This window comes from Etheostoma cragini, chromosome 4, assembly GCF_013103735.1.
Source record: "Etheostoma cragini isolate CJK2018 chromosome 4, CSU_Ecrag_1.0, whole genome shotgun sequence".
NCBI lineage: Eukaryota > Metazoa > Chordata > Actinopteri > Perciformes > Percidae > Etheostoma > Etheostoma cragini.
In genome coordinates, this window is record NC_048410.1 from 12,913,913 (window position 1) to 12,934,438 (window position 20,526).

General features: G+C 40.2%; 1 protein-coding gene across 5 annotated transcripts in view; it reads left to right on the forward strand.

Annotated features, from left to right (window-relative positions):
- The window catches only part of LOC117944073 (sodium-coupled neutral amino acid transporter 3-like), a 36,754-nt gene that overhangs the window by 8,117 nt on the left and 8,111 nt on the right, over positions 1-20,526 (forward strand). For 2 of the 5 annotated variants that reach the window (XM_034870603.1, XM_034870601.1), the window contains exons 2-8: positions 11,623-11,851; positions 12,731-12,763; positions 12,967-13,060; positions 13,186-13,301; positions 17,681-17,754; positions 18,962-19,054; positions 19,208-19,289. In XM_034870603.1, coding sequence (XP_034726494.1) covers positions 11,721-11,851; positions 12,731-12,763; positions 12,967-13,060; positions 13,186-13,301; positions 17,681-17,754; positions 18,962-19,054; positions 19,208-19,289 — 623 coding nt within the window. In that variant the 5' untranslated portion in view covers positions 11,623-11,720. Of the gene's footprint in view, positions 1-11,622; positions 11,852-12,730; positions 12,764-12,966; positions 13,061-13,185; positions 13,302-17,680; positions 17,755-18,961; positions 19,055-19,207; positions 19,290-20,526 lie in introns of those variants that run through there. The other 3 variants (XM_034870604.1, XM_034870602.1, XM_034870605.1) reach the window with 2 other exon arrangements.

The window sequence follows — 20,526 nt, forward strand, 5'->3', positions numbered from 1 at the left end:
AATTTGCAGTTAGCTTATTAAGCAGCAGCATAGCACAGTGTTACTGTATTCTGCACAGAGGTGATGAAGGCTGAGATCACAAATCAGGTGAATAAGTTGCTCTATACATAAAGTATGTTGTTGAAACAGACGTGGGACTCTACAGCATCTTAACAACCCCTTCAAATATTTTAAAGCAGCTCATTAACTCAAGAGCAACACGGCATTCAGCATCCTCGCTGTGAACAGTATCTACACTGTTGATACCTTGAAGGAGTTCCTCTTTTTTCGCATTTCTCAATTTTGATTTCTGTTGCTGATGGGCACACTTTCGCCGCAGTGACTTAAATTTACCACGCTTAAGGTCCATTCTGCACCTGGAGTGTGTGCACACTGTGTTTGTGTGTTTGTGTGTGTGTGTGTGTGTGTGTATGTTATACTATACGTTAAACATAAACTGCACCCTAGACCTTTAATGTGACTGTCATCTAAGGCCAATGAGCTTAATGAAGCATTGTGCAAATAACAATAGCAAATTTGCTTGATCACAGATTACGCTGGATTTGATAATATTCACACAATTTGCAAGAGCAAGTTATGAAGGGAAATGTCTCTGAACAGTTTTACTGGGAACTGCATTAACAAATAAATGAAGAAATGCATGCATAAATAGAAAGAAAAAAGTACAGTAATAATGAGCAAAGACCACATTTTTACAGCACCAAACACATAGAGGATGGAACGTTTTGGTTTCATGTGACTTGAATTTAGCTAATGCACTATAGCAATCTAATTCTTTTGAGAAGACATTGTAGTGTGTACAGTTTGTGTATCATTGAGCGATTGAGTTGCTTCTAGCACAAATTTAAGCAAGGCTCATCTCCCTGCACTTAAAGGTCCCATTGCATGAAAATGTCACTTTATGAAGTTTTTTAACCAGTTCCCCCAGCCTGCCTATGGTCCCTCAGTGGCTAGAAATGGCGATAGGTGTAAACCGAGCCCTGGGTATCCTGGGTCATAAGGGGCAAGGGTACCCCCCCTTTCTCGGCTTTGTCCGGCCAGAGAATTTGGCCCACCCATAAGAGAGACACATCATGGCTTTCAAACGAGCAAAGTGGCAATTGTTCAAGGTCACATACCCCCCCCCCCCCCACATTACTTTGGTCCTGCATTTTGCCACTCCCCTTTTGTTTTATCTCATATGACTTTGCTTATATCCTCAAGCCCATCCCAATAGCTGTTTGTATCTTTCACTTGTCCTTCTTGCACTGTTTTAAAGAAGTCTCTGGACTACTATGTGTGGTTATACATTCTTCTACTGTCCCTTTATGTCTGTGGGGTGTCTAGTGTCCGAGTTGAGCCAGAGTGACAGAAAGAGTTGTGTGAACCTATAAATAAATTACATTTTCGGTGAGTCACCAGTTTGGTGCTCTCACGTAGGCGTTTCACGAGACACTAAAAAACAATCCACACCGGCTGATGCCTCACTCTTTACTGGGTGCTGCCCCACATTGTTGTCTTGAGCATGCCAGTCAGGGCAGGAGACAAAACATTGCCCTTTTGAGACTCACTTAAAAAATACACACATTTGAGTAACCAAACAGTTGACTGCAACAGATATAGTCTTAGAGATGAGATATTGTAGAAATGTCTTCTTATCTTGGAGTGGATTTTGCCATTAGAGTAGAGGCACCTGCAGAACTTTACATTTATATTGTCATTTAATAGCCATTGATGCATGAAGCTCCTTATATTACCCAGTTACCAACTTGTCATGGCTGGATGCATTATGTGTGTGGGTTTTTCATCCGTCCGTCCGTCCGTCCCATTCTTGTGAATGCGTAATCTCAGGACCCACTGGAGGGAATTTCTTCAAATTTTGCACAAACAACCACTTGGACTCATGGACAAACTGATTAAATTCAAGAATAAACACAAGTTAACATTACACAGAAGCTTTATTTGATAAAGACTTTGTTGACCCCCTCTATTAGATGAGATGTGTGAAGGGCTCGTGCCCAATAAATATCAGCCAATCAGTGCTGTAGACAAGACCTTGACACCGGTTGATGATCATGATCATTAGATGCTAGTTGACTATAGAGGTGGAGCCTCAGTGTGATGATGCACTTGTCTGACAGTTGTCTTCTTGAAGCTTCTTTAGATTTTATTTTTTTTAAAGCAACAAACAGCCTGTTTCAGTAGAGTGGGGTGTGGATCTTAGGAAGCCACATAAATGTTGGTAGAACTGACTAACTAACTAACTAACTAACAAACAAACTTGTTTTTAGTTTTTAACTATTTTGAACTCTTTTTGTGTAAAGCACTTTGATTTGCCCTGTTGCTGAAATGTGCTATACAAATAAAGCTGCCTTACTAACTAACTACTAACTAACGAACTATTGGTGAAACAAATTTCACCAACATCCCTTTGGACATACTAATTTCTTAAAAAGATTGCGTCCCACTCAACTATTTTTTGTTGTTTTGCACAGTCTGTAACCATTTCAAATAGTTTGGGATAAGTAAATAATCCAACATGTGCATCAGAGATCTTGTCCATGATTTATCATACCGCTACATGTTATGTTAGTTAAAATCAGGTATGCATGCGTTAAGATGATTGATAATAGACAGTGATGTTTTTGTGTGCAAATATGATTGAATATTTCTGGTGGTGTGCATGAAGCCAGATAACTATGTCATTGAAAGTGTACCGTCCAGTTCACCATCCCATACAATACTTACACACATCAGCATGCATCCTCTTTATAAGGAAACGTTGCTTACCAAACCATCAAAGGAGATTTAAGGGCAAATAATTGCAATCGATTTTGTTTTTTTACTGCTTTGAATAATCCTGATTAGAGACTGTGTCTGAAAATCTTGGGTTTCTGTGAAATAATACCTTTCACATGACATATTTAAATGCATTGCCACGTCCTGCATCATTTCATAATCTCTGACGTCTGTATCTCACAGCAGCTTATAGGAACACTGGAGACGAGGAGCATCTTAAAAACTGACATAGAAATCTCTTAGTCAGAAGATAATCTCCTATTCTCTCTGCTGGCTAATCATAGTGGTACTCAGGGCCTGTAGCAGTGAGGGAGAAAGAGAGAGAGAGGAAGAGAGAGAGAGAGAGAGAGAGAGAGAGAGAGATATGCCAGTACAATACTCTAAAGAAGGATAAACAGAGGATACAGAGGTCCATAAGGCAAGTAGTGTCTAATGAGAGACTTGAACACAGAGTTCAAACAAACTCTCAAAGCAAGTCAATAGAGACATTAGACTATTTAGGCTTCAAAGCACCATTTGTAGGGCATTTTTTATGCCTTTTAGAGTGACAGTAGAAGGAAAAACAGTAAAAAGATGTGAAGAAATAATGGGAGCGCGATGGGGAACGACATGCAACAAAGAACAAAATCTTGATTCTCGCAGTTTGATGGTATATCACAGTATTTTAATTAGTTTTTGCATCACTGGGACTTCTTATAGGTTTATAATGGCTTATTCTACCGTCAGGAGTACATAGAATATAACAAGACTTGATCCAAACCTAACTTATGGCTGGACTGTGTCTAGTCAAAGTGTTTAATACGGCCATATTGTTACAGGGATTGTCAGCATTGGTGTCTATAATGTGAATATAGATATTACATGTTCATCTGTAGTGGTCCCAGTAATATTTGTTGTGTACTAAATTATCTATCACATAACATGGTAAAGGCATTTAAGATAAACAATTAAGGACTGCTTTTTAGCGTAATCATGCCATTTTCTACAAGTTACTGTTCTAGATTACTCATCTAAAGTGTAATTTTATGATTAATGTTAATGTAACAGACCAGACCTAGGTTGCACCTCATGACAATTGGGAACCACAACCTGAAATGTTGGTCTTGAGGAGCTGCAGCATTTCTTTATGGCCAAACTGAAACCTTCACTGTCCTACCACCTCCCTGTTTACTCCTTCTCTGCTCTCTTTGGTGCACCGATGTTAATATCTCTGCCTGAAAAAACTAAAACTGAAACAACAGGCATCCTTTCCTTGCGCTTTTTTTCAGATGGTTCTATTCTAAAGATGTTTTCTCCCTTCTATATAATGTGTAGGCCTAGTACTTTTTGTCATATGAGCAGTTTATCTTTCACCAGGTTTACACACTTCACTGAAGCCTTGCCAACTTCATATCAGCACCCATGTTATTTTTTTATTTAGATTATTTTTATGGGCTTTTTATTTGATAGGACAGCTTAAGACAGGAATGTGGGACACGGGGGAGTGGGGGGAGTGTTTCGGCGTCTCGTCTATTTTTTTTTTACGCAAGCGAGTGAATTTTTGCAGGAAAACCCACAGATGATCTATTATAAACAATATAGAAGACATATTAAACATGGTATAAACTTCATCACTCAATGACAGAGCGACAGAGTGTGCCATCCGTAACGCTGGGCACTAAGAAATTGTTAATGTGTCACAAATTGTGGTGTGCCATGGTGTTTTACCCTGTAAAAAGAGAGTTAGTTGTGGGTTATCAAGTTAGAAAGTATTATTGTCATACCGTATGCACAGTAAGAAAACATGTTACTATGTACAATAAAATTCTTGAAATAAAATGAAATGAAATGAAATAAAACAATTTTAAAAGGCAACATGTGAAAAATAAAGCAATACTAGCAATAGACAGTGCAAGTTATGCATGTACAAACTGGAAAATATGCAAACAGTTGAGAAGAGTTATGAGGTGAACCATGAGTATAAAGTCCTATCCGCTGTTTATGAGTCTGATGTTAGCAGTAAAGAAAGAGTTCTTTAGTCTGGTACAGGGTGTGAACTAAGGGGGAGCTTGGCTCCCTTTAATAAGACAGGCTCCCCTAACAACAAGATTTGTGAAATTCCTGGGGGTCTCAAAAAATATTGACAATGTTTCATTTTGGCAGCGCTGCAGTGCAAATTCAACTCATGGTTACTAGTACATGTTAAGGCAAAAGAATGTTGGAAGTCATAAATCGGCGTTCAAAGTCCTTGATATCTTTTTTGCAGTTAGCATCATATAGTCATGGCAAAAAGAAAACAAGGCAGTTTATTTAATTTTGGTTTAACAGAGAAATTGTGTAGCGGTGACATTACTAGCACGACCGATCACCTGCTGCAAGCCCTGTGACAACACAGGGGTGACAACGCAAGAAGAAACTGATGAAGCAATGTACTCTCTGGATGAAGATAGTGGTGGCTACAGCTCGTAAGAGGCTGGTCACAATCCTAACCTCTTGCTTCTGTCTTCCGTTAAATTGGAAAAGCCAGCAGTGGAGAGACTGGAAGAGCCGAGATACATGACTGTTTGTCAAGGATGGATGCCTGGATGAAATGATTCGGTAGCCTAAGTAACTTTAACCGTTATTCATATGAAATCTCAAAGACAGCTTTGTTGATAGAGATTTGTGGGTGGCTATTTTCTGTTTGACCTTTCAATTCCTGTTGATAAAGTATATTATGGTTATTCCTGTATAGTGCATATACTTGTAGCTGATATGTATTTGTCAGGCATTGTAAGTCGTAAATGCAAACAAATGGTATAGTTGGAACACTAGTCTGGTAGTCCTGCATTTAACACTTCTGTACCTCCAGCCTGAGGGTGGAAATGTGAACAGTCCAGGCTAGGGATGACCTCTCAAAGCACTCACAGCTTGTGTTCTTCACGGACAACAATATCATACATTTTGCTGCCTATTGAAGAGTAACAACCATTTTTTCATTTATCCAACAACAGCATAACATTTTCCCATAAGTACGCTGCATATTTCTCTGTGTCTGTGTGTCTTTGTCATTATGTGTATTTATTTGCATGTTCACCCTGGTGTGAATAACCAGAATACAGGCAGATGGTTGTTGGATGTGTTTGCTGAGTGGTAACTGCTTATTTCAGGCAGCTGTGCTGCTCAGTGGCACATGCAGCAGTACTTAAACACAGCTTGAATGGTGACATGACGTGGGGGTTACACTGAGGCTATTCACTCCTCTGCAGCTATTTTTATACATGAGGAAGAGTGTATGGAATGACCTGCATGGGTTGATTTTGTTCTGATTTCCTGCTTGAGCGAGATAGACCCTAATCTGATCTCCTCTATCATCCTGACAGTCAGAGGTCCCAAGTCTCAACTCACGGTTTTACCACAAATGTTCTCTGACATAACTATTAACTGCTCATCTGGGAAATTGTGGGCATGTGTAATCTCTTAATCTGCAGGAAATCTTTTTCTGTTCATGGACAGAAAAGGAGGATGAGGAATTAGCTTGAGATGCCATAAATAAATCCTTTCGTAAATTAGTTTTAATTTTATTTTCAATTTTCAGAATAGCTGGTGGGGAGATAGGTTTGCTGACTTTTAAATGGCCAGAACAGTTTTTTATGGCATTTGAAACAGTTTAACTCTCCCTATACTGCATCAAAAGACCTGGGTGTGAAAAAAAGAAAAGAAAAATAGTTGATGATTGTCCATATGTACTTTAGCAGATTAAAAGTCTCTGAAAATTGCAGTGGAGACTCAATTCAAGTAGCTTATTCAAGTAAGCTTATACGGCCAGAGGGCTATGAGAATGTCATCAAGTAGTGACAGAGGAGGCAGTATTACACTTTGAGATTACTCATTGCATAAACTGCACACACACGCAAAGCCACACATTTAATTATTCACTGAATAAACTACAAACACAAATGCACACATGCATAGCAATAGGTGAGGATGAATCAGCATGTACTGCGTTATTTAGTTCAGACATCAGTTGAGGAATAACAATCAGTGGAACTGCCTGGCTCAGTTTTCCTCCTTGTGGGATGACGTTTTTCAGCAGGTTTTGCTTACGTCAGAGCCTGCGTACTGAAGGCTCATGCACTTGCTGTGTGTTGGCAAACTGAGGTGATGTTTTGGAAGAGGGCTTGAATAAACATAGCCTCTGCTGTTGCTGTGAAAAGACTCATTTACTACCACCAAGAGCATCACAATGTGGCATTAACTCTTGAAAAGGATGTGTGGATATTAATGGGGAAACATTGCATTTCTTATGATAATCTTTTTTCCATCTGTGAAATGTGGTTTATTGGAAATAGTTTGGGCACCATGAGACAATCAGACTGATAATAAGGAAGAGTAATTATCACCCTGTCTGCCTCTCTTTGTTCTGTGATGTTGTAGGGTGCAATTAGGAGAATGAACACACAAAATAAACCCACATTTAGTTTGTGGAGATCTTGAAAACTTCTTGTGCTTCAGCTACATTGATAATGACAATGACAATGCCTTTCTTTTGGATTTTTTTAGATGTTTTGAAATCATGGTAAATTGTAACTGCTCATGCAGACAGCCGTGTGTGTTTTTTTGGATGACATGGAATCTACAGACCACAGAGCATTACAGTTTTACTGAGCATTTACCAACTCTCCCACAATGGTGCTACGGTAACTGGTGTTCAAGCCTGTGGTACTGAACTCAAATGTCTCTGTTTTTTTCTCCTTTTCAAATTAATTATAATTGGTGGTGACATGTCACTTATAATGAAAAGAAAAATATTATTCATATTATAGTAATTTATTATAAGGATGTATACCTTATCCACATCTCCAACTGAATCTTCATTATTTAGGCACAAATATCTTTATTTAGCAAATAAAACATGATATTAGAATTTGCATTTCTGCTGCCAAAACCTTGTCCTACTTTTAAAGGAGCATTTTTTTCCACAACGTTTCAGCTACTTCCCTTTCACCTTCATTTGCTTTAAACGTTGAGGACTGGAGAGCAAACTTTCTAAAAACATAAGAGGCTCTAACTAAATTAGTGTGTTTCCCCTGATCTTCTTCCAAGGATGTCATGTTTTGCCTTTGTTATTGACCATATTGATTGGAGGAGCCCCAACTCTGTCCAATCAGGTCTGCTGTTTCGAACTTCACTGATTGAAGCCATTGAAAAGGCACTCTTGTAGCCGTACATTCCATCGTGTATTGTCGTTGAATGGCTCCCCCCAACCTCTTCGTGATTTGTAGACTATTTGAGTGGCAGTGTGGTTCTGTGCAGTGATTTGTCCCATGAAAGGGGCCCTGCCTCTGCCAGTGCTACCGTCAGCACCTCTGCTACAACTGTCCATGAATGCAGGATACTGGCATTTGCTAAATCCAAGGTGGCATCTTTTCAACTAGAGCCCAGTGAAATACCTTTTCAGCCTCTCGAGTGGTGTGGCGAACTACAGCCAAAGGGGGCCTCAGCAGTATAATGATGCCTGGCACAATAGTACCACTGTTCTCCAAGTCGTTCCCAGGGAACCGCACAACATGTGCCATTGTGCAGTGTGCTTTGCTGCCCAACCACGTTGCCCGGTTTTAGCCAGAGACACCGAGAGGCCTGGCGGTGCTGTGGGGCTCACAGCAACGCGGTTGGTAAGACAGGTTCAGAGGACTGCTAGACGACATCCAAGGTTTATTCAACTTACACTGTGTTTGATGCGTTAAAATAATATTACAAAAAGCAACATTTAAAAGGCCAGGCTGTGAAGCGGAAGAAGCCTGAGAGGGGGGAAATAGGACAGCTGAGTGGTTGCCAGAAATGGTAGTACAGAATCCGCTTCAATAAAAAAGGAAACCAAGAGAAAAGTGACAAGCAGAAAAATGGAGCCACAAAGACTGCTAGAACTGATTGGTAACTGGTCCTAGCTGGTTCTCTTTTTTATCTCAATGCTGGGAGGTTGAACATTTATGTGTGTTCCTCCTCTATGGCTCCCAACGAGCTCTCCATTGTAGCCTCCACTGCTGTTTATGTAGCAGAGCAAAGGAGATCATTCAAGGCCAGCCAGATAGGGGGCTTTGGTCAACTGAATCCAGGAGATACGCGTCATGTGGGCCTCTCGGGGCCCCACAAGCCAGCTAGTCAGCTAAGACGCCACAACAGGATACCCGGGAAATAGAGGCCCGACGCAAAGCCCAGCGTGTCATAGTTAACTGAAAGCGCTGTTTCCTCTGAGCATAGACCTGTCAGTTGATGTGTCAATTATTCACAGGATTTGCCAAAACATCCATTTATTGTCAACCTATCTGACTAACATATTTGGAGTTTGTGTTTTTGCTTTAGTTTACCAGTGAAAATGGTTGTTAGCCTTACTTTTTATCTAATCTTGATAATTTTATCCATTCAAATTTACAGTGTCAGGGTTACACAAACGAATGACACATCATTTGAATATAAATCCCCTAAATCTAAAGTTTTGGGGCATTTTTTAACTTTCGGACAATTTGGTCGGAATCGTCATTTGTCAACAGTCCAATTAAGCCAAAAGTGGTGCAACGCCTGCAAGCTAGTTCAGGCAGTGAATTCGAGCTGCACTGCTGTTTACACGAGTGACATGCTTCACTCTCCATATCATTTACCAAACACATCCTCTCAATTTGGCAGCCTATTTAAGCTGCAACATTTTCCCATCTCTGCCTTGTCTATGCTGCTCCCGCCCTGCACCCGTATTGTTTCCTGCTCTTTCAGTCTCACCACCACCATCCCAGCATTTACCTGCAGGCTCCGGACAGAGAGGAAGCTACTTCATCACCACTCCCCAGTATCTCATGTAAACCCAATCCGCGTGGTGAAATGAGTTAAGACAAAACAGTGTTCTGCTGTTATATTAAATGAGTTGTCTGACTGAACTACAATGTGTAAGTTAGCCACGTGGTTACTTTAATAGGTCCGCAAGGAATTCTGTGCTACATTTTGGCATCTCTTCTGTCTCCTCTCTGTCAGCATTTTTAGAGTAATTTGGAGTTCAGTCATGTCCCTGTTGGGCCTTAAGGAAGATACAGATACTAGGACTGTGCAGTATATCCATATTATATCAATATTGTGATATGAGAGGAGATATCGTCTTAGATTTTGGATATCCTAATATTGTGATATGACGTAAGGGTTGTCTTTTACTTGTTTTAAAGGCTGCATTACAATAAAGTGAAGTGAAGTGTCTTTTGTGAACTTACCAGACTGTTCTAGCTGTTCTAGTATTTGCCTTTTTGCCAATTAGACATTTTGTCCACATAACTGATGATTATTTATCTAAAATCTAAATATGAAGATATTTTGTTAAGAATGCTAGAATATCGCCGGGATATCGATATTGAGGTATTTGGTCAAGAATATCAGATTTAATTTTCTCCCTATCACCCAACCCTTACAGATACACTTTCAATGCCCTCAAGGTGGCCTCCTTTATCTTCCAACATGTCTCTTATTGTTGGAAACTAGGAATGAAAACTTTCCTAGTGCCAGTGCACTCAATATCAGTTTCTGAATGTGTTGGTCTTTCTGTTATAATTCAAGAAAAGCAAATGTTATCTCCAGCCCATGCAAAAGTTAAATACTAAAAACACATGTACCCCCAAAATGTCTAAACAATCCTGTTTTTAGTTATGTGACATTGTATTTATCCAATAATCTGAAGGGGTTTATTTAGTTTATTCAACTAAACAAGCGGGATAATCTACTCAACCCCCAATAGATCTTTTTAGTCCTGATTTAAGAAAAAAAGAAGGTAAAATCACCTGTAAATACAGAGTTTCCATTAGACAGAATTTCTATGTATTTTAGATTCAGATTCTCTTTAGATGACTTTCAACAATAACCTCATCTTTTTGGGACGCACACAGGTTTAATACAGCAAATTAAGAAATGATAGGCACTGCTATTAAGGTTGATTAGACCTCTGTTCAGGTTGAAGGTGTGGTTATCAGACTCTAGGCACCAACATGTATAGTAATGCCTGAATTTGTTCTACCCAACAAAGCTATCAGAAGAGGAGACTAAAGTCTGTACACGTTCACACCATCCTGAGAAAAAGTCTAATCAGACTCAATTAGTGAAATCACTTGTGTGGTTTTCAAATATGTAATAAATATGCCTTCCCCAATCCATTTAAATCAAATCAACTTTAATGTCAATTCTTCAATATGTTCTAGACATACAGAGCAATTGGAAAGACCTCTATCTCCTACCCACGGTGCAATAAGGACACATACAACAAGTATAATACACAAACACAAATAAAGAGACAAAAGATAAGTAATATATACTATACAGTAATACATCCTAAAGTATCTTTTTTATACAAAGTGGCCAGTGCAGATACTGACGGGGGGTGGGGGTGGATTGGGGGGAGTCCAGAGTTCTTGGGGGCAGAGGGGACAGAGAGAGAGAGAGAGGGGACGGTGTTGAGCTTCCTGACTACCTGGGGAACATAGCTGTTTTCCAGTCAGATGGAACAAGCTTGGATGCTCCTGTACCTAACCCTGATTTGCGGGTGAGGCAGGACTAGTAAATGTCCAGGATTGAGGGAGTGGGACAAAAATGATCCGCACAGCAGCCTTCACTTACTGTTCTTACTGCGCTTACTGTTGGAGGCAGTGCAGTACATGTAACACACAGTGATGCAGGACAGGATGCTCTCAAGGGTGCCCCTAAAAGGTGCATTTTTTTGTCTATATATCCTAACTATGCTGTCCAAGAAAACCCCAGATATCTTGTAACATTTATTCTTGTAATATTGTAATTTGTAACTTTTGGGATTTTAATCTAATTGCCCATATCCCCCCACCCCCACATCTCTCCCCCCCACAGAACACAGGAAGAAAACACAACCTCAAATAGAACCACAGCCTCGAATATTTACACATTGCAGCAGACTCATAACATACACACGAGGCACCAGAGCAGATATGAGTGAGGATAAACCAGCCGATACTGTGGAAACTGCTGAGGAAAGCGCTATTCCGAATGGGAAAGGCCATGAGCCCGGGGAGGAGATCACAGCATTGGCCAAAACACCATCTGCAGAGGCTGGTGAACAGTGAGTAAAATCCTATTAAACACAGTCTAGGTGGATCTATTTGGAAAATATATTTTTAATTTATTACAGCTCACAGATCTTTGTTTGTTCTCACAGGTAATGAATGTCATTTTCATTTAAGGGCTGTTGCAACTATTTAAGACAGGCAATTTGATTCACAAGGTGTTAACAGAACATCAAGTGAAATAGGTGATGTGAGTAGCTCCCCTGGGCCCGTTTGTAATTAAGTTCCCTCCTTCAGCACGAGAAGGCCCTGACCCTAACTTACGCTGGGATTCCACAGGCACCCAGGTCTGGCACTGTTTCAGACTTATTTTTTTGTATATTTTTCCTATGTAAAAGATGGTTTAGTTAAAGGTCCCATGACATGGTGCTCTTTGGATGCTTTTAATAGGTCTTAGTGGTCCCCTAATACCATGTGTGGAGTCTATTTCCCAAAATTCAGCCTTAGTGCAGAATTACAGCCACTAGAGCCAGTCCCACAATGAGCTTTCTTTAGTAAGTGCCATTTCTGAGTCTGTAGCTTTTGAGGAGGAAAGATGGAGGGAGGAGGCTCTCTTGGGTGGGCCAAATTCTCTGGGTGGGGAAAAAGAGAGAAAGGGGAGGTAATCCTGTCCCCTTATGACCTCATAAAGGAGCAAGATTCCAGATCGGACCTTCTGAGCTTTCATTTCAGGGCTCGGTTTACACTAATTACCATTTTTAACCACTGGGGGACCAAAGACAGGCTGGGGAAACTCATATTAATGTTACAGATGGTAATTTATAGATGGTTCTTTCACTGCATTATTTGCCTGATTATATTATTACTGAGGGTGTTGTTTTCCTACTTTGTGCTCTCGTTGGGTGATGGATGGCCTCTCCCTTCACTGCTTGTAGGGAAACTGTACCAAATAGTGCCCAGAATGATAGGTATGTATGTTATGACAATGAACCGAGTATAAGTTTAAAATTTAGTGTGCTATCTGTCAGAATTTGTCCTCTGTAGAAATTAGCAACTAAACCAGAAATTGTTCTAAAAAAAATGCATGGTTTGTGATAAATGTGATGATAAATCTGTTTTTGTGTATGGTGGTGGTACATCAAGTTTCTGTGACAGTAGTTCTTTTCATTAGTCCCCACAGAACTGAGAATGCAGAGGCCAACCTCCCAGAGAGCCAGGAGTTCTTATCAGGCATGGAGGAAAAGAAGACTACTCACTTTACAGATGTAACACACAAACAATTGACCTTTCTTTATGGTATCATATATACAGTTCATATAGGCAGTACCTGCATGTATTGTCTGATGATCTAACATGTTTATTCCTCTCTTCTGTCCTGCATCTGTCATAGTTTGAAGGGAAAACCTCGTTTGGGATGTCGGTCTTCAACCTGGGCAATGCGATCATGGGAAGTGGAATCCTAGGACTGGCATACGCCATGGCCAACACAGGGGTCGTCCTGTTTTTGTAAGATATTAAAACACATTTGATACTCTAAATATTTAACTCCATGATTACAGATTACAGCTCACAGATGTTGTCTGTCTAATTTTTCTTCCCGTTTTCCAGCGAAGGTCTGTGTCACACATAAATAGCGCCAGTAGTTCCTGCTTTTGACACAGAGGCAATGACACAGAGCACATTTGTTTGATAAATACAGACTGAGATTAAAAGTGAACTGGCAATCATTTTACTCGTGCAATTGCAATCATGGATGCAGAAAATAACCACATGATTTCTGTGGGGTTGATTCTCTGCCTTGAATCAGTGTGTGTATGTAAGTATGTACACGAGGCTTTACATACAAAAGCCTCTGCAGCAGAATTGTCTGTCAGGATAATGACGTCACATGCGACTGCAGCTTTCAGGTTGATCATTGTTATATTTTCATGCAGATGCCTTTTCTACCTTATTTAAATTTATATTATTATATATTATTGATATTATAAGTACTCAAAAGTAATCAGACTGGTGTTTCCAGAGGGTGATCTCACCAGATAGCACTGATAGCATCCACACTTTTCCCCTCCTCGTCTTCCTCATTATGTTTTGAAACCTCTTTCTGATGGCGCTACATTGTATGGTGTTGAAACTGGCTGTGTGAAAGATTAAATGGCACTGCTGTAAACCCCACAGTATTATATTTCTTGGAAAAAACTCAGCCACTGTTGTTTATTTAACTAAGCATCCATGGCCCGAATCAAAATTACAATGCAGTGCCACAGTGAGAGAGGAATCTCTTGGCTTGTTTTAAATGGATTTGTAGCCATGGTGAAAGAAGAGATGCTGTTACGAATTAACGCTAAACTAACTTGTTTAAACCCCAATGACCACTGCTGCTAAAGGTTAGCCTAGCCGGTAACTAAAAAACAAAACAACGTCTGCCTCTTTTTCCCTATGTGTTCAACGTGAGTGTGTGACTAACAAGCCTGGGTGAGTGCAACGCTTTTCCTACTTCTGGAGGGGTTTGCGTGGTGTCACGGACTGACCTCAGACTGTGATAGTTTGCGTTCTGAAGACGATGACTCTGGGATCACTCCGGTGCTTAATTTGGCTTTGTTCCGTCTGCATCCTTCCCCGGTCCAGCCCTGCTCTTCCTTTTTTGTTGCAGTTCAGATTTTAAAAAAAAGGTGTATATAGAAAAGTTTGTAGTGAGGGAAACAAGATAGTCTTCTCACAAAGTAACAAAAGAAGAAAGTTGGTCCTTTTTTTTCCATAGTGTTGTTCGTTTAGCGACATGTGTTCTACAGCTGTCACTTGAGGCCCGGTCTTTTTGACTCACCTCCAGCTAGAAGAAACCTTCTCCAAAAGAGCAACTCATCACACACACCTGCAACTAGACGTTATATCAGAACACAACCACTCCCCCCTCATGTCACGTGAGTCTCACCCTGCTCACTTCCCGAAGGACCCCGACTAATATCCTAACGAGTCTAGAGGCAGTTTGATCATTTCACAACAAACTCTACCACAGAAAGTAATACAAATAGTCACGTTAGCATCAAGATTCAAATGGTTCTGGGAGAAATGTGAAAGTAGGTTTAATGTTTAACAGCTACCACCACCCTAAAGTATTATTCATGGACGTTATTTGAGCTCTTTTTAGAGGCTGTTGTGTCTGGAGGATTGACCCCTTCTGTTAAAGAAAGCTTCTTATTTTGAGCTGAGTTGTGTAACTGGGTTTTTTCATGCTGCCTGCTGTCTGGACTGCCTGAACACTGTGTCACCAAACCCAAACGTCCATTACACTTTGCTAGACAGGAGCTGACGTGATCTTGAGCCGATAAGTCGACATTTAACTCTGGTGAATACATGTAATTGCGTGCGAAACGTGACTGAATGCAACAGTTAGCGTGTGTCCTGTTAGAGATGAAAGGCTGCGTCTTTGTGTGCATATCTGCGCAATCTTGTATCAAACAATGGAGTAGCTACTGAGCAAAACAAGCAGTGTTAGTGACATCTTTGGCAAAGTAATACTGCCAATTTTTCAGTTTTTTTCATGTTGGTCTCCAGCCTGGGGATCACCTCAAAAAACATTTTTCCTCCTAGCAGTGTCATTCTGATCCTAAAGGGAACAGAAGACCTAAAATGAGACAAACATGTCTTCTCAAATACGGGAAGGTAAACAAATGCAAAAAAGATGCTAACAGCAACAAAAATAGGCCTGTTGCTAAGTATTTTTGTTATATAAGTTGTTTCTTATTTATCTAAAATATGTCACCTGCTGCAGACATCTTCAGTAAATTCAACCTGGAGGGATTATGATTATGTCTTTTATTAATTCACTTCGACCTGCACACTGATGTGAGGCAAGATGCATAAGCTCACTCCACAAATGTTAACATTCATCGATAATTTTGGATTTCCTTTGTATCCAACATCTTTGCAGTTGCAATACTCAGTGTTCAGACTGTAGTGAGGACACGTGAGAGCCACAATTTCACTCATGCTTTTAAACTAGATCATTTATATGTAGTACTTGTATTGGAATATCCTTTGTTTTTGTTTCTCTTTTGGTTCAATGTTTCATATCACACAGATGTCAAACAGAGGCTTCAGCGGGTCAGAACCCCGACCCGGGTAGGAATGCAGCGGGGTGGAAAGCTGTGAGCTAAGCTACAGTGACCCAAGTGTGTCAGTCTGTCTGACTGTCAGCAGATCTGTCCACCCACTGCCACTTGACTGAATAAATCCCCCACCACAAGTCAGCCCAGCATTCTTTCACATAGTCTGAAAAAAAACTGTTAACTGGCCAAGAGTTGAAGTTGAGTTGAAAGACCTGGTGCCTGGCTTTTCATAAGGGAGAGTGGAATGGAGAGAGAGAAAGTTAACAGTGTCAGCAGTGACAATAAAAAAGGAAGAAAAAAGGAAATAGTTGGTGGTGGACTGGGTAAGGGAAAGTCAGTGGATCGGGGACCCATTGACAAAACTTCCTCATGTTGTGGATTTAATCAAGTCGTAAAAGTGTGATCTTGAACATCTCCAAAAATAGATCTTAATAAAGATGTTCCAATACTATTTAGTCCTTCCTGATGCTGATTCCAATTCCAATACCTTGCGTATCAAAATTTAAAAGTTCAAACATGTTAAACATTGTCTTAACACAAGCAGCCATGTATTGTTGACAGTACCAGTAAATCACAAATCCGTATTTTTGTGATTTATGTTTGGTGTTTCATGTGCACATGAAAGAATAAAGCAAATTTTAGGTTAGGAGCTGTAGTGTATTTTCAGAATGCTTTTTTACACCTTGCTCAAGTTCTCATCTTGTATGATTTTTTTCAATTAGAGCAACAGTTGAATATGATGTTGGAGTGGATTCTGATTATCCCAGGAACTAAACAAAAATCCATGGTCAAAAGAAAAGATCGATGCCAATCACTGCAGCGGAATATACAAAGAGGAATAACATGTGAAAACGGTGAATATGACAGTCAGTCAAGAATCCAGTTCACTCCTTGAGGAGACAACTCTATTATTGAAAGTGGAAGGAATGACTGTTGTAGTGGCTGAAGTGTGTTATTTTTACCTTGGAAATCCAGAGTTCTCGCAAGAGCTAAACTTGAATTTGCTCAGCAAGTTACTCTGGCATTCAGTAATGGTGCTCATTAACTATAGCCTTGTAGCCGAGCTGCACCAATCAAATCAGTGTATCTGATATAGATGGGCCAGAGGAGAGCTAAACAGATGACGACAGTTTAATCTACTAGTTAGTTCCGCTGGGGGCTAAGCCTATGGGGCTCTGGATACGTCACCTCATGTTTTGTTGTGATTGGTCGTAGTGTTATCCAATTGCGTGCAGTGAGATTTTCAAATGCGAGCTTGGTGCCGCCCCTTGAGATGAACAACTTTCATTACTCAATGCCAGACCCTTAATCTTTCGGATTTGGGTTTGGATTTCCTGGCTAGGTTATTTCACCGTTGGGAAACAAAGAGGAGACATTAATGTCTACAAAGGATTGTCCTCACTCAATCAATCTCAGCATTGTGTTGGAAACATTTCTTTTGGAGTTGTCCATCTGTTGTGGGTTTGCTTACTTACTCTGTCAGATGGCAGAGGGGCTGACAGGGCAGTATCCCTGGCTCAGCCTTGAACAATCCAGGGTAAAGCAAAGCCACATGGACTCTGTTCCTCCAACACAATCTATGTACAGGCATCCGGAAAAATGTATGCCTATGATGCAGCTATAGTAATAGCATACAGGGTAATGTGTAGTGTAAAACTGTAACATAAAAAGTTGTTTCAAAAATAACAACACTTGGTATAATGGTGACACAAATTGTGTTTTCTGGTCAAAGAAGTGGCAGTAATACTATTCATGTCTGTTGTTGCGTGTCTGTTTCAGGGTACTTCTAACAGTGGTGGCAGTCCTCTCGTCATATTCCATCCATTTACTGCTAAAGTCTTCTGGTATTGTAGGTATGTATGTAACCTGACAATAAGCATCTTCTGATTCAAGGAATTTCTCGGTATTTGCCTTAAAGTGCCACCAGTGCATTTCCACTCAATGAAAACTTTCAATGTTCAAAATATACACATTATATAGTTACACACAGTGTTATGGTCCAAACAAGTACATTAAGCATTAATAAGTAAACATGAATAGCTAGAACAGAAAACAAAATGGGTTAGTAGCTACCTGCCCCATACGGCCTGCAGATCAATCTTATTGCCTGAGGATAAAAGCTCTCTTTAAAAGAAGCGTTGTGTACCACAATATCGCTTAACTGATGGTACCAGTGAAAACAAGTGATGGCCTGTACGAGCCTTGTCTCTGATAAGTGCTTGTGCTCTTTTTCCTGCACTTGCACATCATACATGTCATCCAGGTATGGCTTTCGGTATTGCTATGGTAATTGCTCCCTATTAATTTGGATGCCTCAGATTTACTATAACACCTCCAGTAAAAACACTTACAAAAGTGCACTGATAGAATTGACAAGTTTTGTAGACATACAACATTTCTTATTGCATCTAAGAAAACAGCATTTTCCTGGACCCGTGCCTTTTTTTGAATGCAGTTGGTTTTGTCAGACCAAGTGTTGCAGAGTAATTAAAAACCATCCTCGGCCTCGACAGAAACACCATGTGTAGGTGGTCATATTCCTCTTAGAATCAATGGTCACCTTTGGTTTTGCCCAAAGAACACAGGGACAGAAAGGCTGTTCTCAGTTCACCACAGAGAGTTTGGTAACACATACTGAAGGTATCTACATAAGAGGGACATGACACTGTCATGACACATGAACCCTAATCCTAACCATAATTGCCATGACAAAAACTGAAAGACATTTACTAAAAGAAGTGTTATGTCATAAACGTTTATGACTTGTTTATAATGTTTATGACCCGTTCATGACAGTGTCATGTCACTCTTATGTAGCTACCTTCAAGTAAAGTGTAACCAAAGGTTCTCTCACCTTTCTCCTGTAGGACTTTTCATTGTCATCATTTACTGTGTATCTTCCTTCTAATATCAGATATGATACTATAACAATTAACCCCAAAACTGGTACAATAGTTGTCATGCTTAATTAGATTTATAGTCTCTTTAAAGTCCTAGACCTTGTTAGTATGGATTTAATACATTGATAAAATGCTTTTTTATCTGGTGTTTGTGGCCCAGGTATTCGTGCGTATGAGCAGCTTGGCTACAGGGCCTTTGGGACCCCGGGGAAGATGGCGGCAGGTATTGCCATCACGCTGCAAAACATTGGAGGTAAGGTCACACGGCCATCTGTCCTCACACTTACACACATTTTTTAACTTTTCTTTGACTTTTCTGGCATTATACTCCTAGTATTCTGTGATTAGCGGTTTGGGATTAATACTATATACAAGTCTAATTGATGTTTGTATCTCCTTTCCACAGCCATGTCCAGTTACCTGTACATAGTCAAGTATGAGTTTCCTTTGGTCATCCAGGCCTTTTTGAGGGTGGATAATCCTGCAGGGTAAGTGGTCAATGCATGAGAAGTTTTCATTCATACTATGCAGTAATTGAATGGATTTCAGATCCATACTGATAAGGCATTTAGCAAGAAGTACATGTCTGCTTTGTGGCCATTTGCAGATGCAGATGCTAAAATACATGTATTATTGCCTTGTCAGAAAATTATTTAATTACTTACTTAATTTTTTTATGTAACTTTACTCAAAAGAACATGTTTAAAGTTGTAATCCTTAAGTTTTCAGTCCTAGTTCATTAGCAGCACCCATAGTCACCGGTGGTAACTGCAAGTGTAGTACACTACACTACAGCAAGCACTCCCTGAGCAGTTACTTTGTCAGAAATACAACATAAGAGCAATTCATGTTTTTGTTTACCAAGCAGTTAAAGAAACTTATGTTGTTAGTTCTGATAATAAAGAAGTCCGTTTCCATCATGCCATAAGCAACCTTGATTGAATTTAACGTCATTCCACACACTAGAAATAAGGTTATAAATGTGTGATATCTCGCTACTTCTCTATGGGACCTCATGCAGCTGTCCTATATGTACAAAGATTTCAGCCTCCACAGAGGAGTTGTGTCAGGCTATGTCAGCTGGCGGGCCTGGTGCTGCTGTGGATGTACTGAGCAGCTGGCGTGAGAACAGCTGTGATAGTGACCCTGGAGGAGGAGAGCAGCACGGCCACTGAGAAAAGCACACATCAAAACACAGCTAGACTCCACGGCTGAAAACGTAAACCATGCGATATTATTGGTTCGGTACAGGTGGCCTCAGGGACAAACAACATACACTTCCTCGGATGGGATTTTGAGTGTGATGTTCCCCAAAACACCTCAAACCTTGTCCAAGTTTGAGCCTCTCCTTACCTACTTTTCGGGGTTGGGGGAAGTATTTGGGGCGGGAATGGGAGTATAAAAGTTATAAAAGTGCATGAACTGCGCTGGTGTCAACCTATTTGGAGGTCAATACTACTACTACATGCTACCATGTTTTCTCATGAAGGTTGAAAATGATGCGCCCCACTACACGTAGTCACTATAGAAGTTATATTCTGTGACAACATGTCCACATTGTTTTATGGTGTAGGCTTGGCTTTCTCTGTGTTGCACAGTGCTGTGGGCCATGGTCAGCAATCACTGTTTATTTGAAATGACAGACTAGATTATCCCGGTGGCATTTCATTCCATCAGTGGGTGTGTGTTTATATGTGTTTACATTGCTTAACTGTAAAGGGGGTG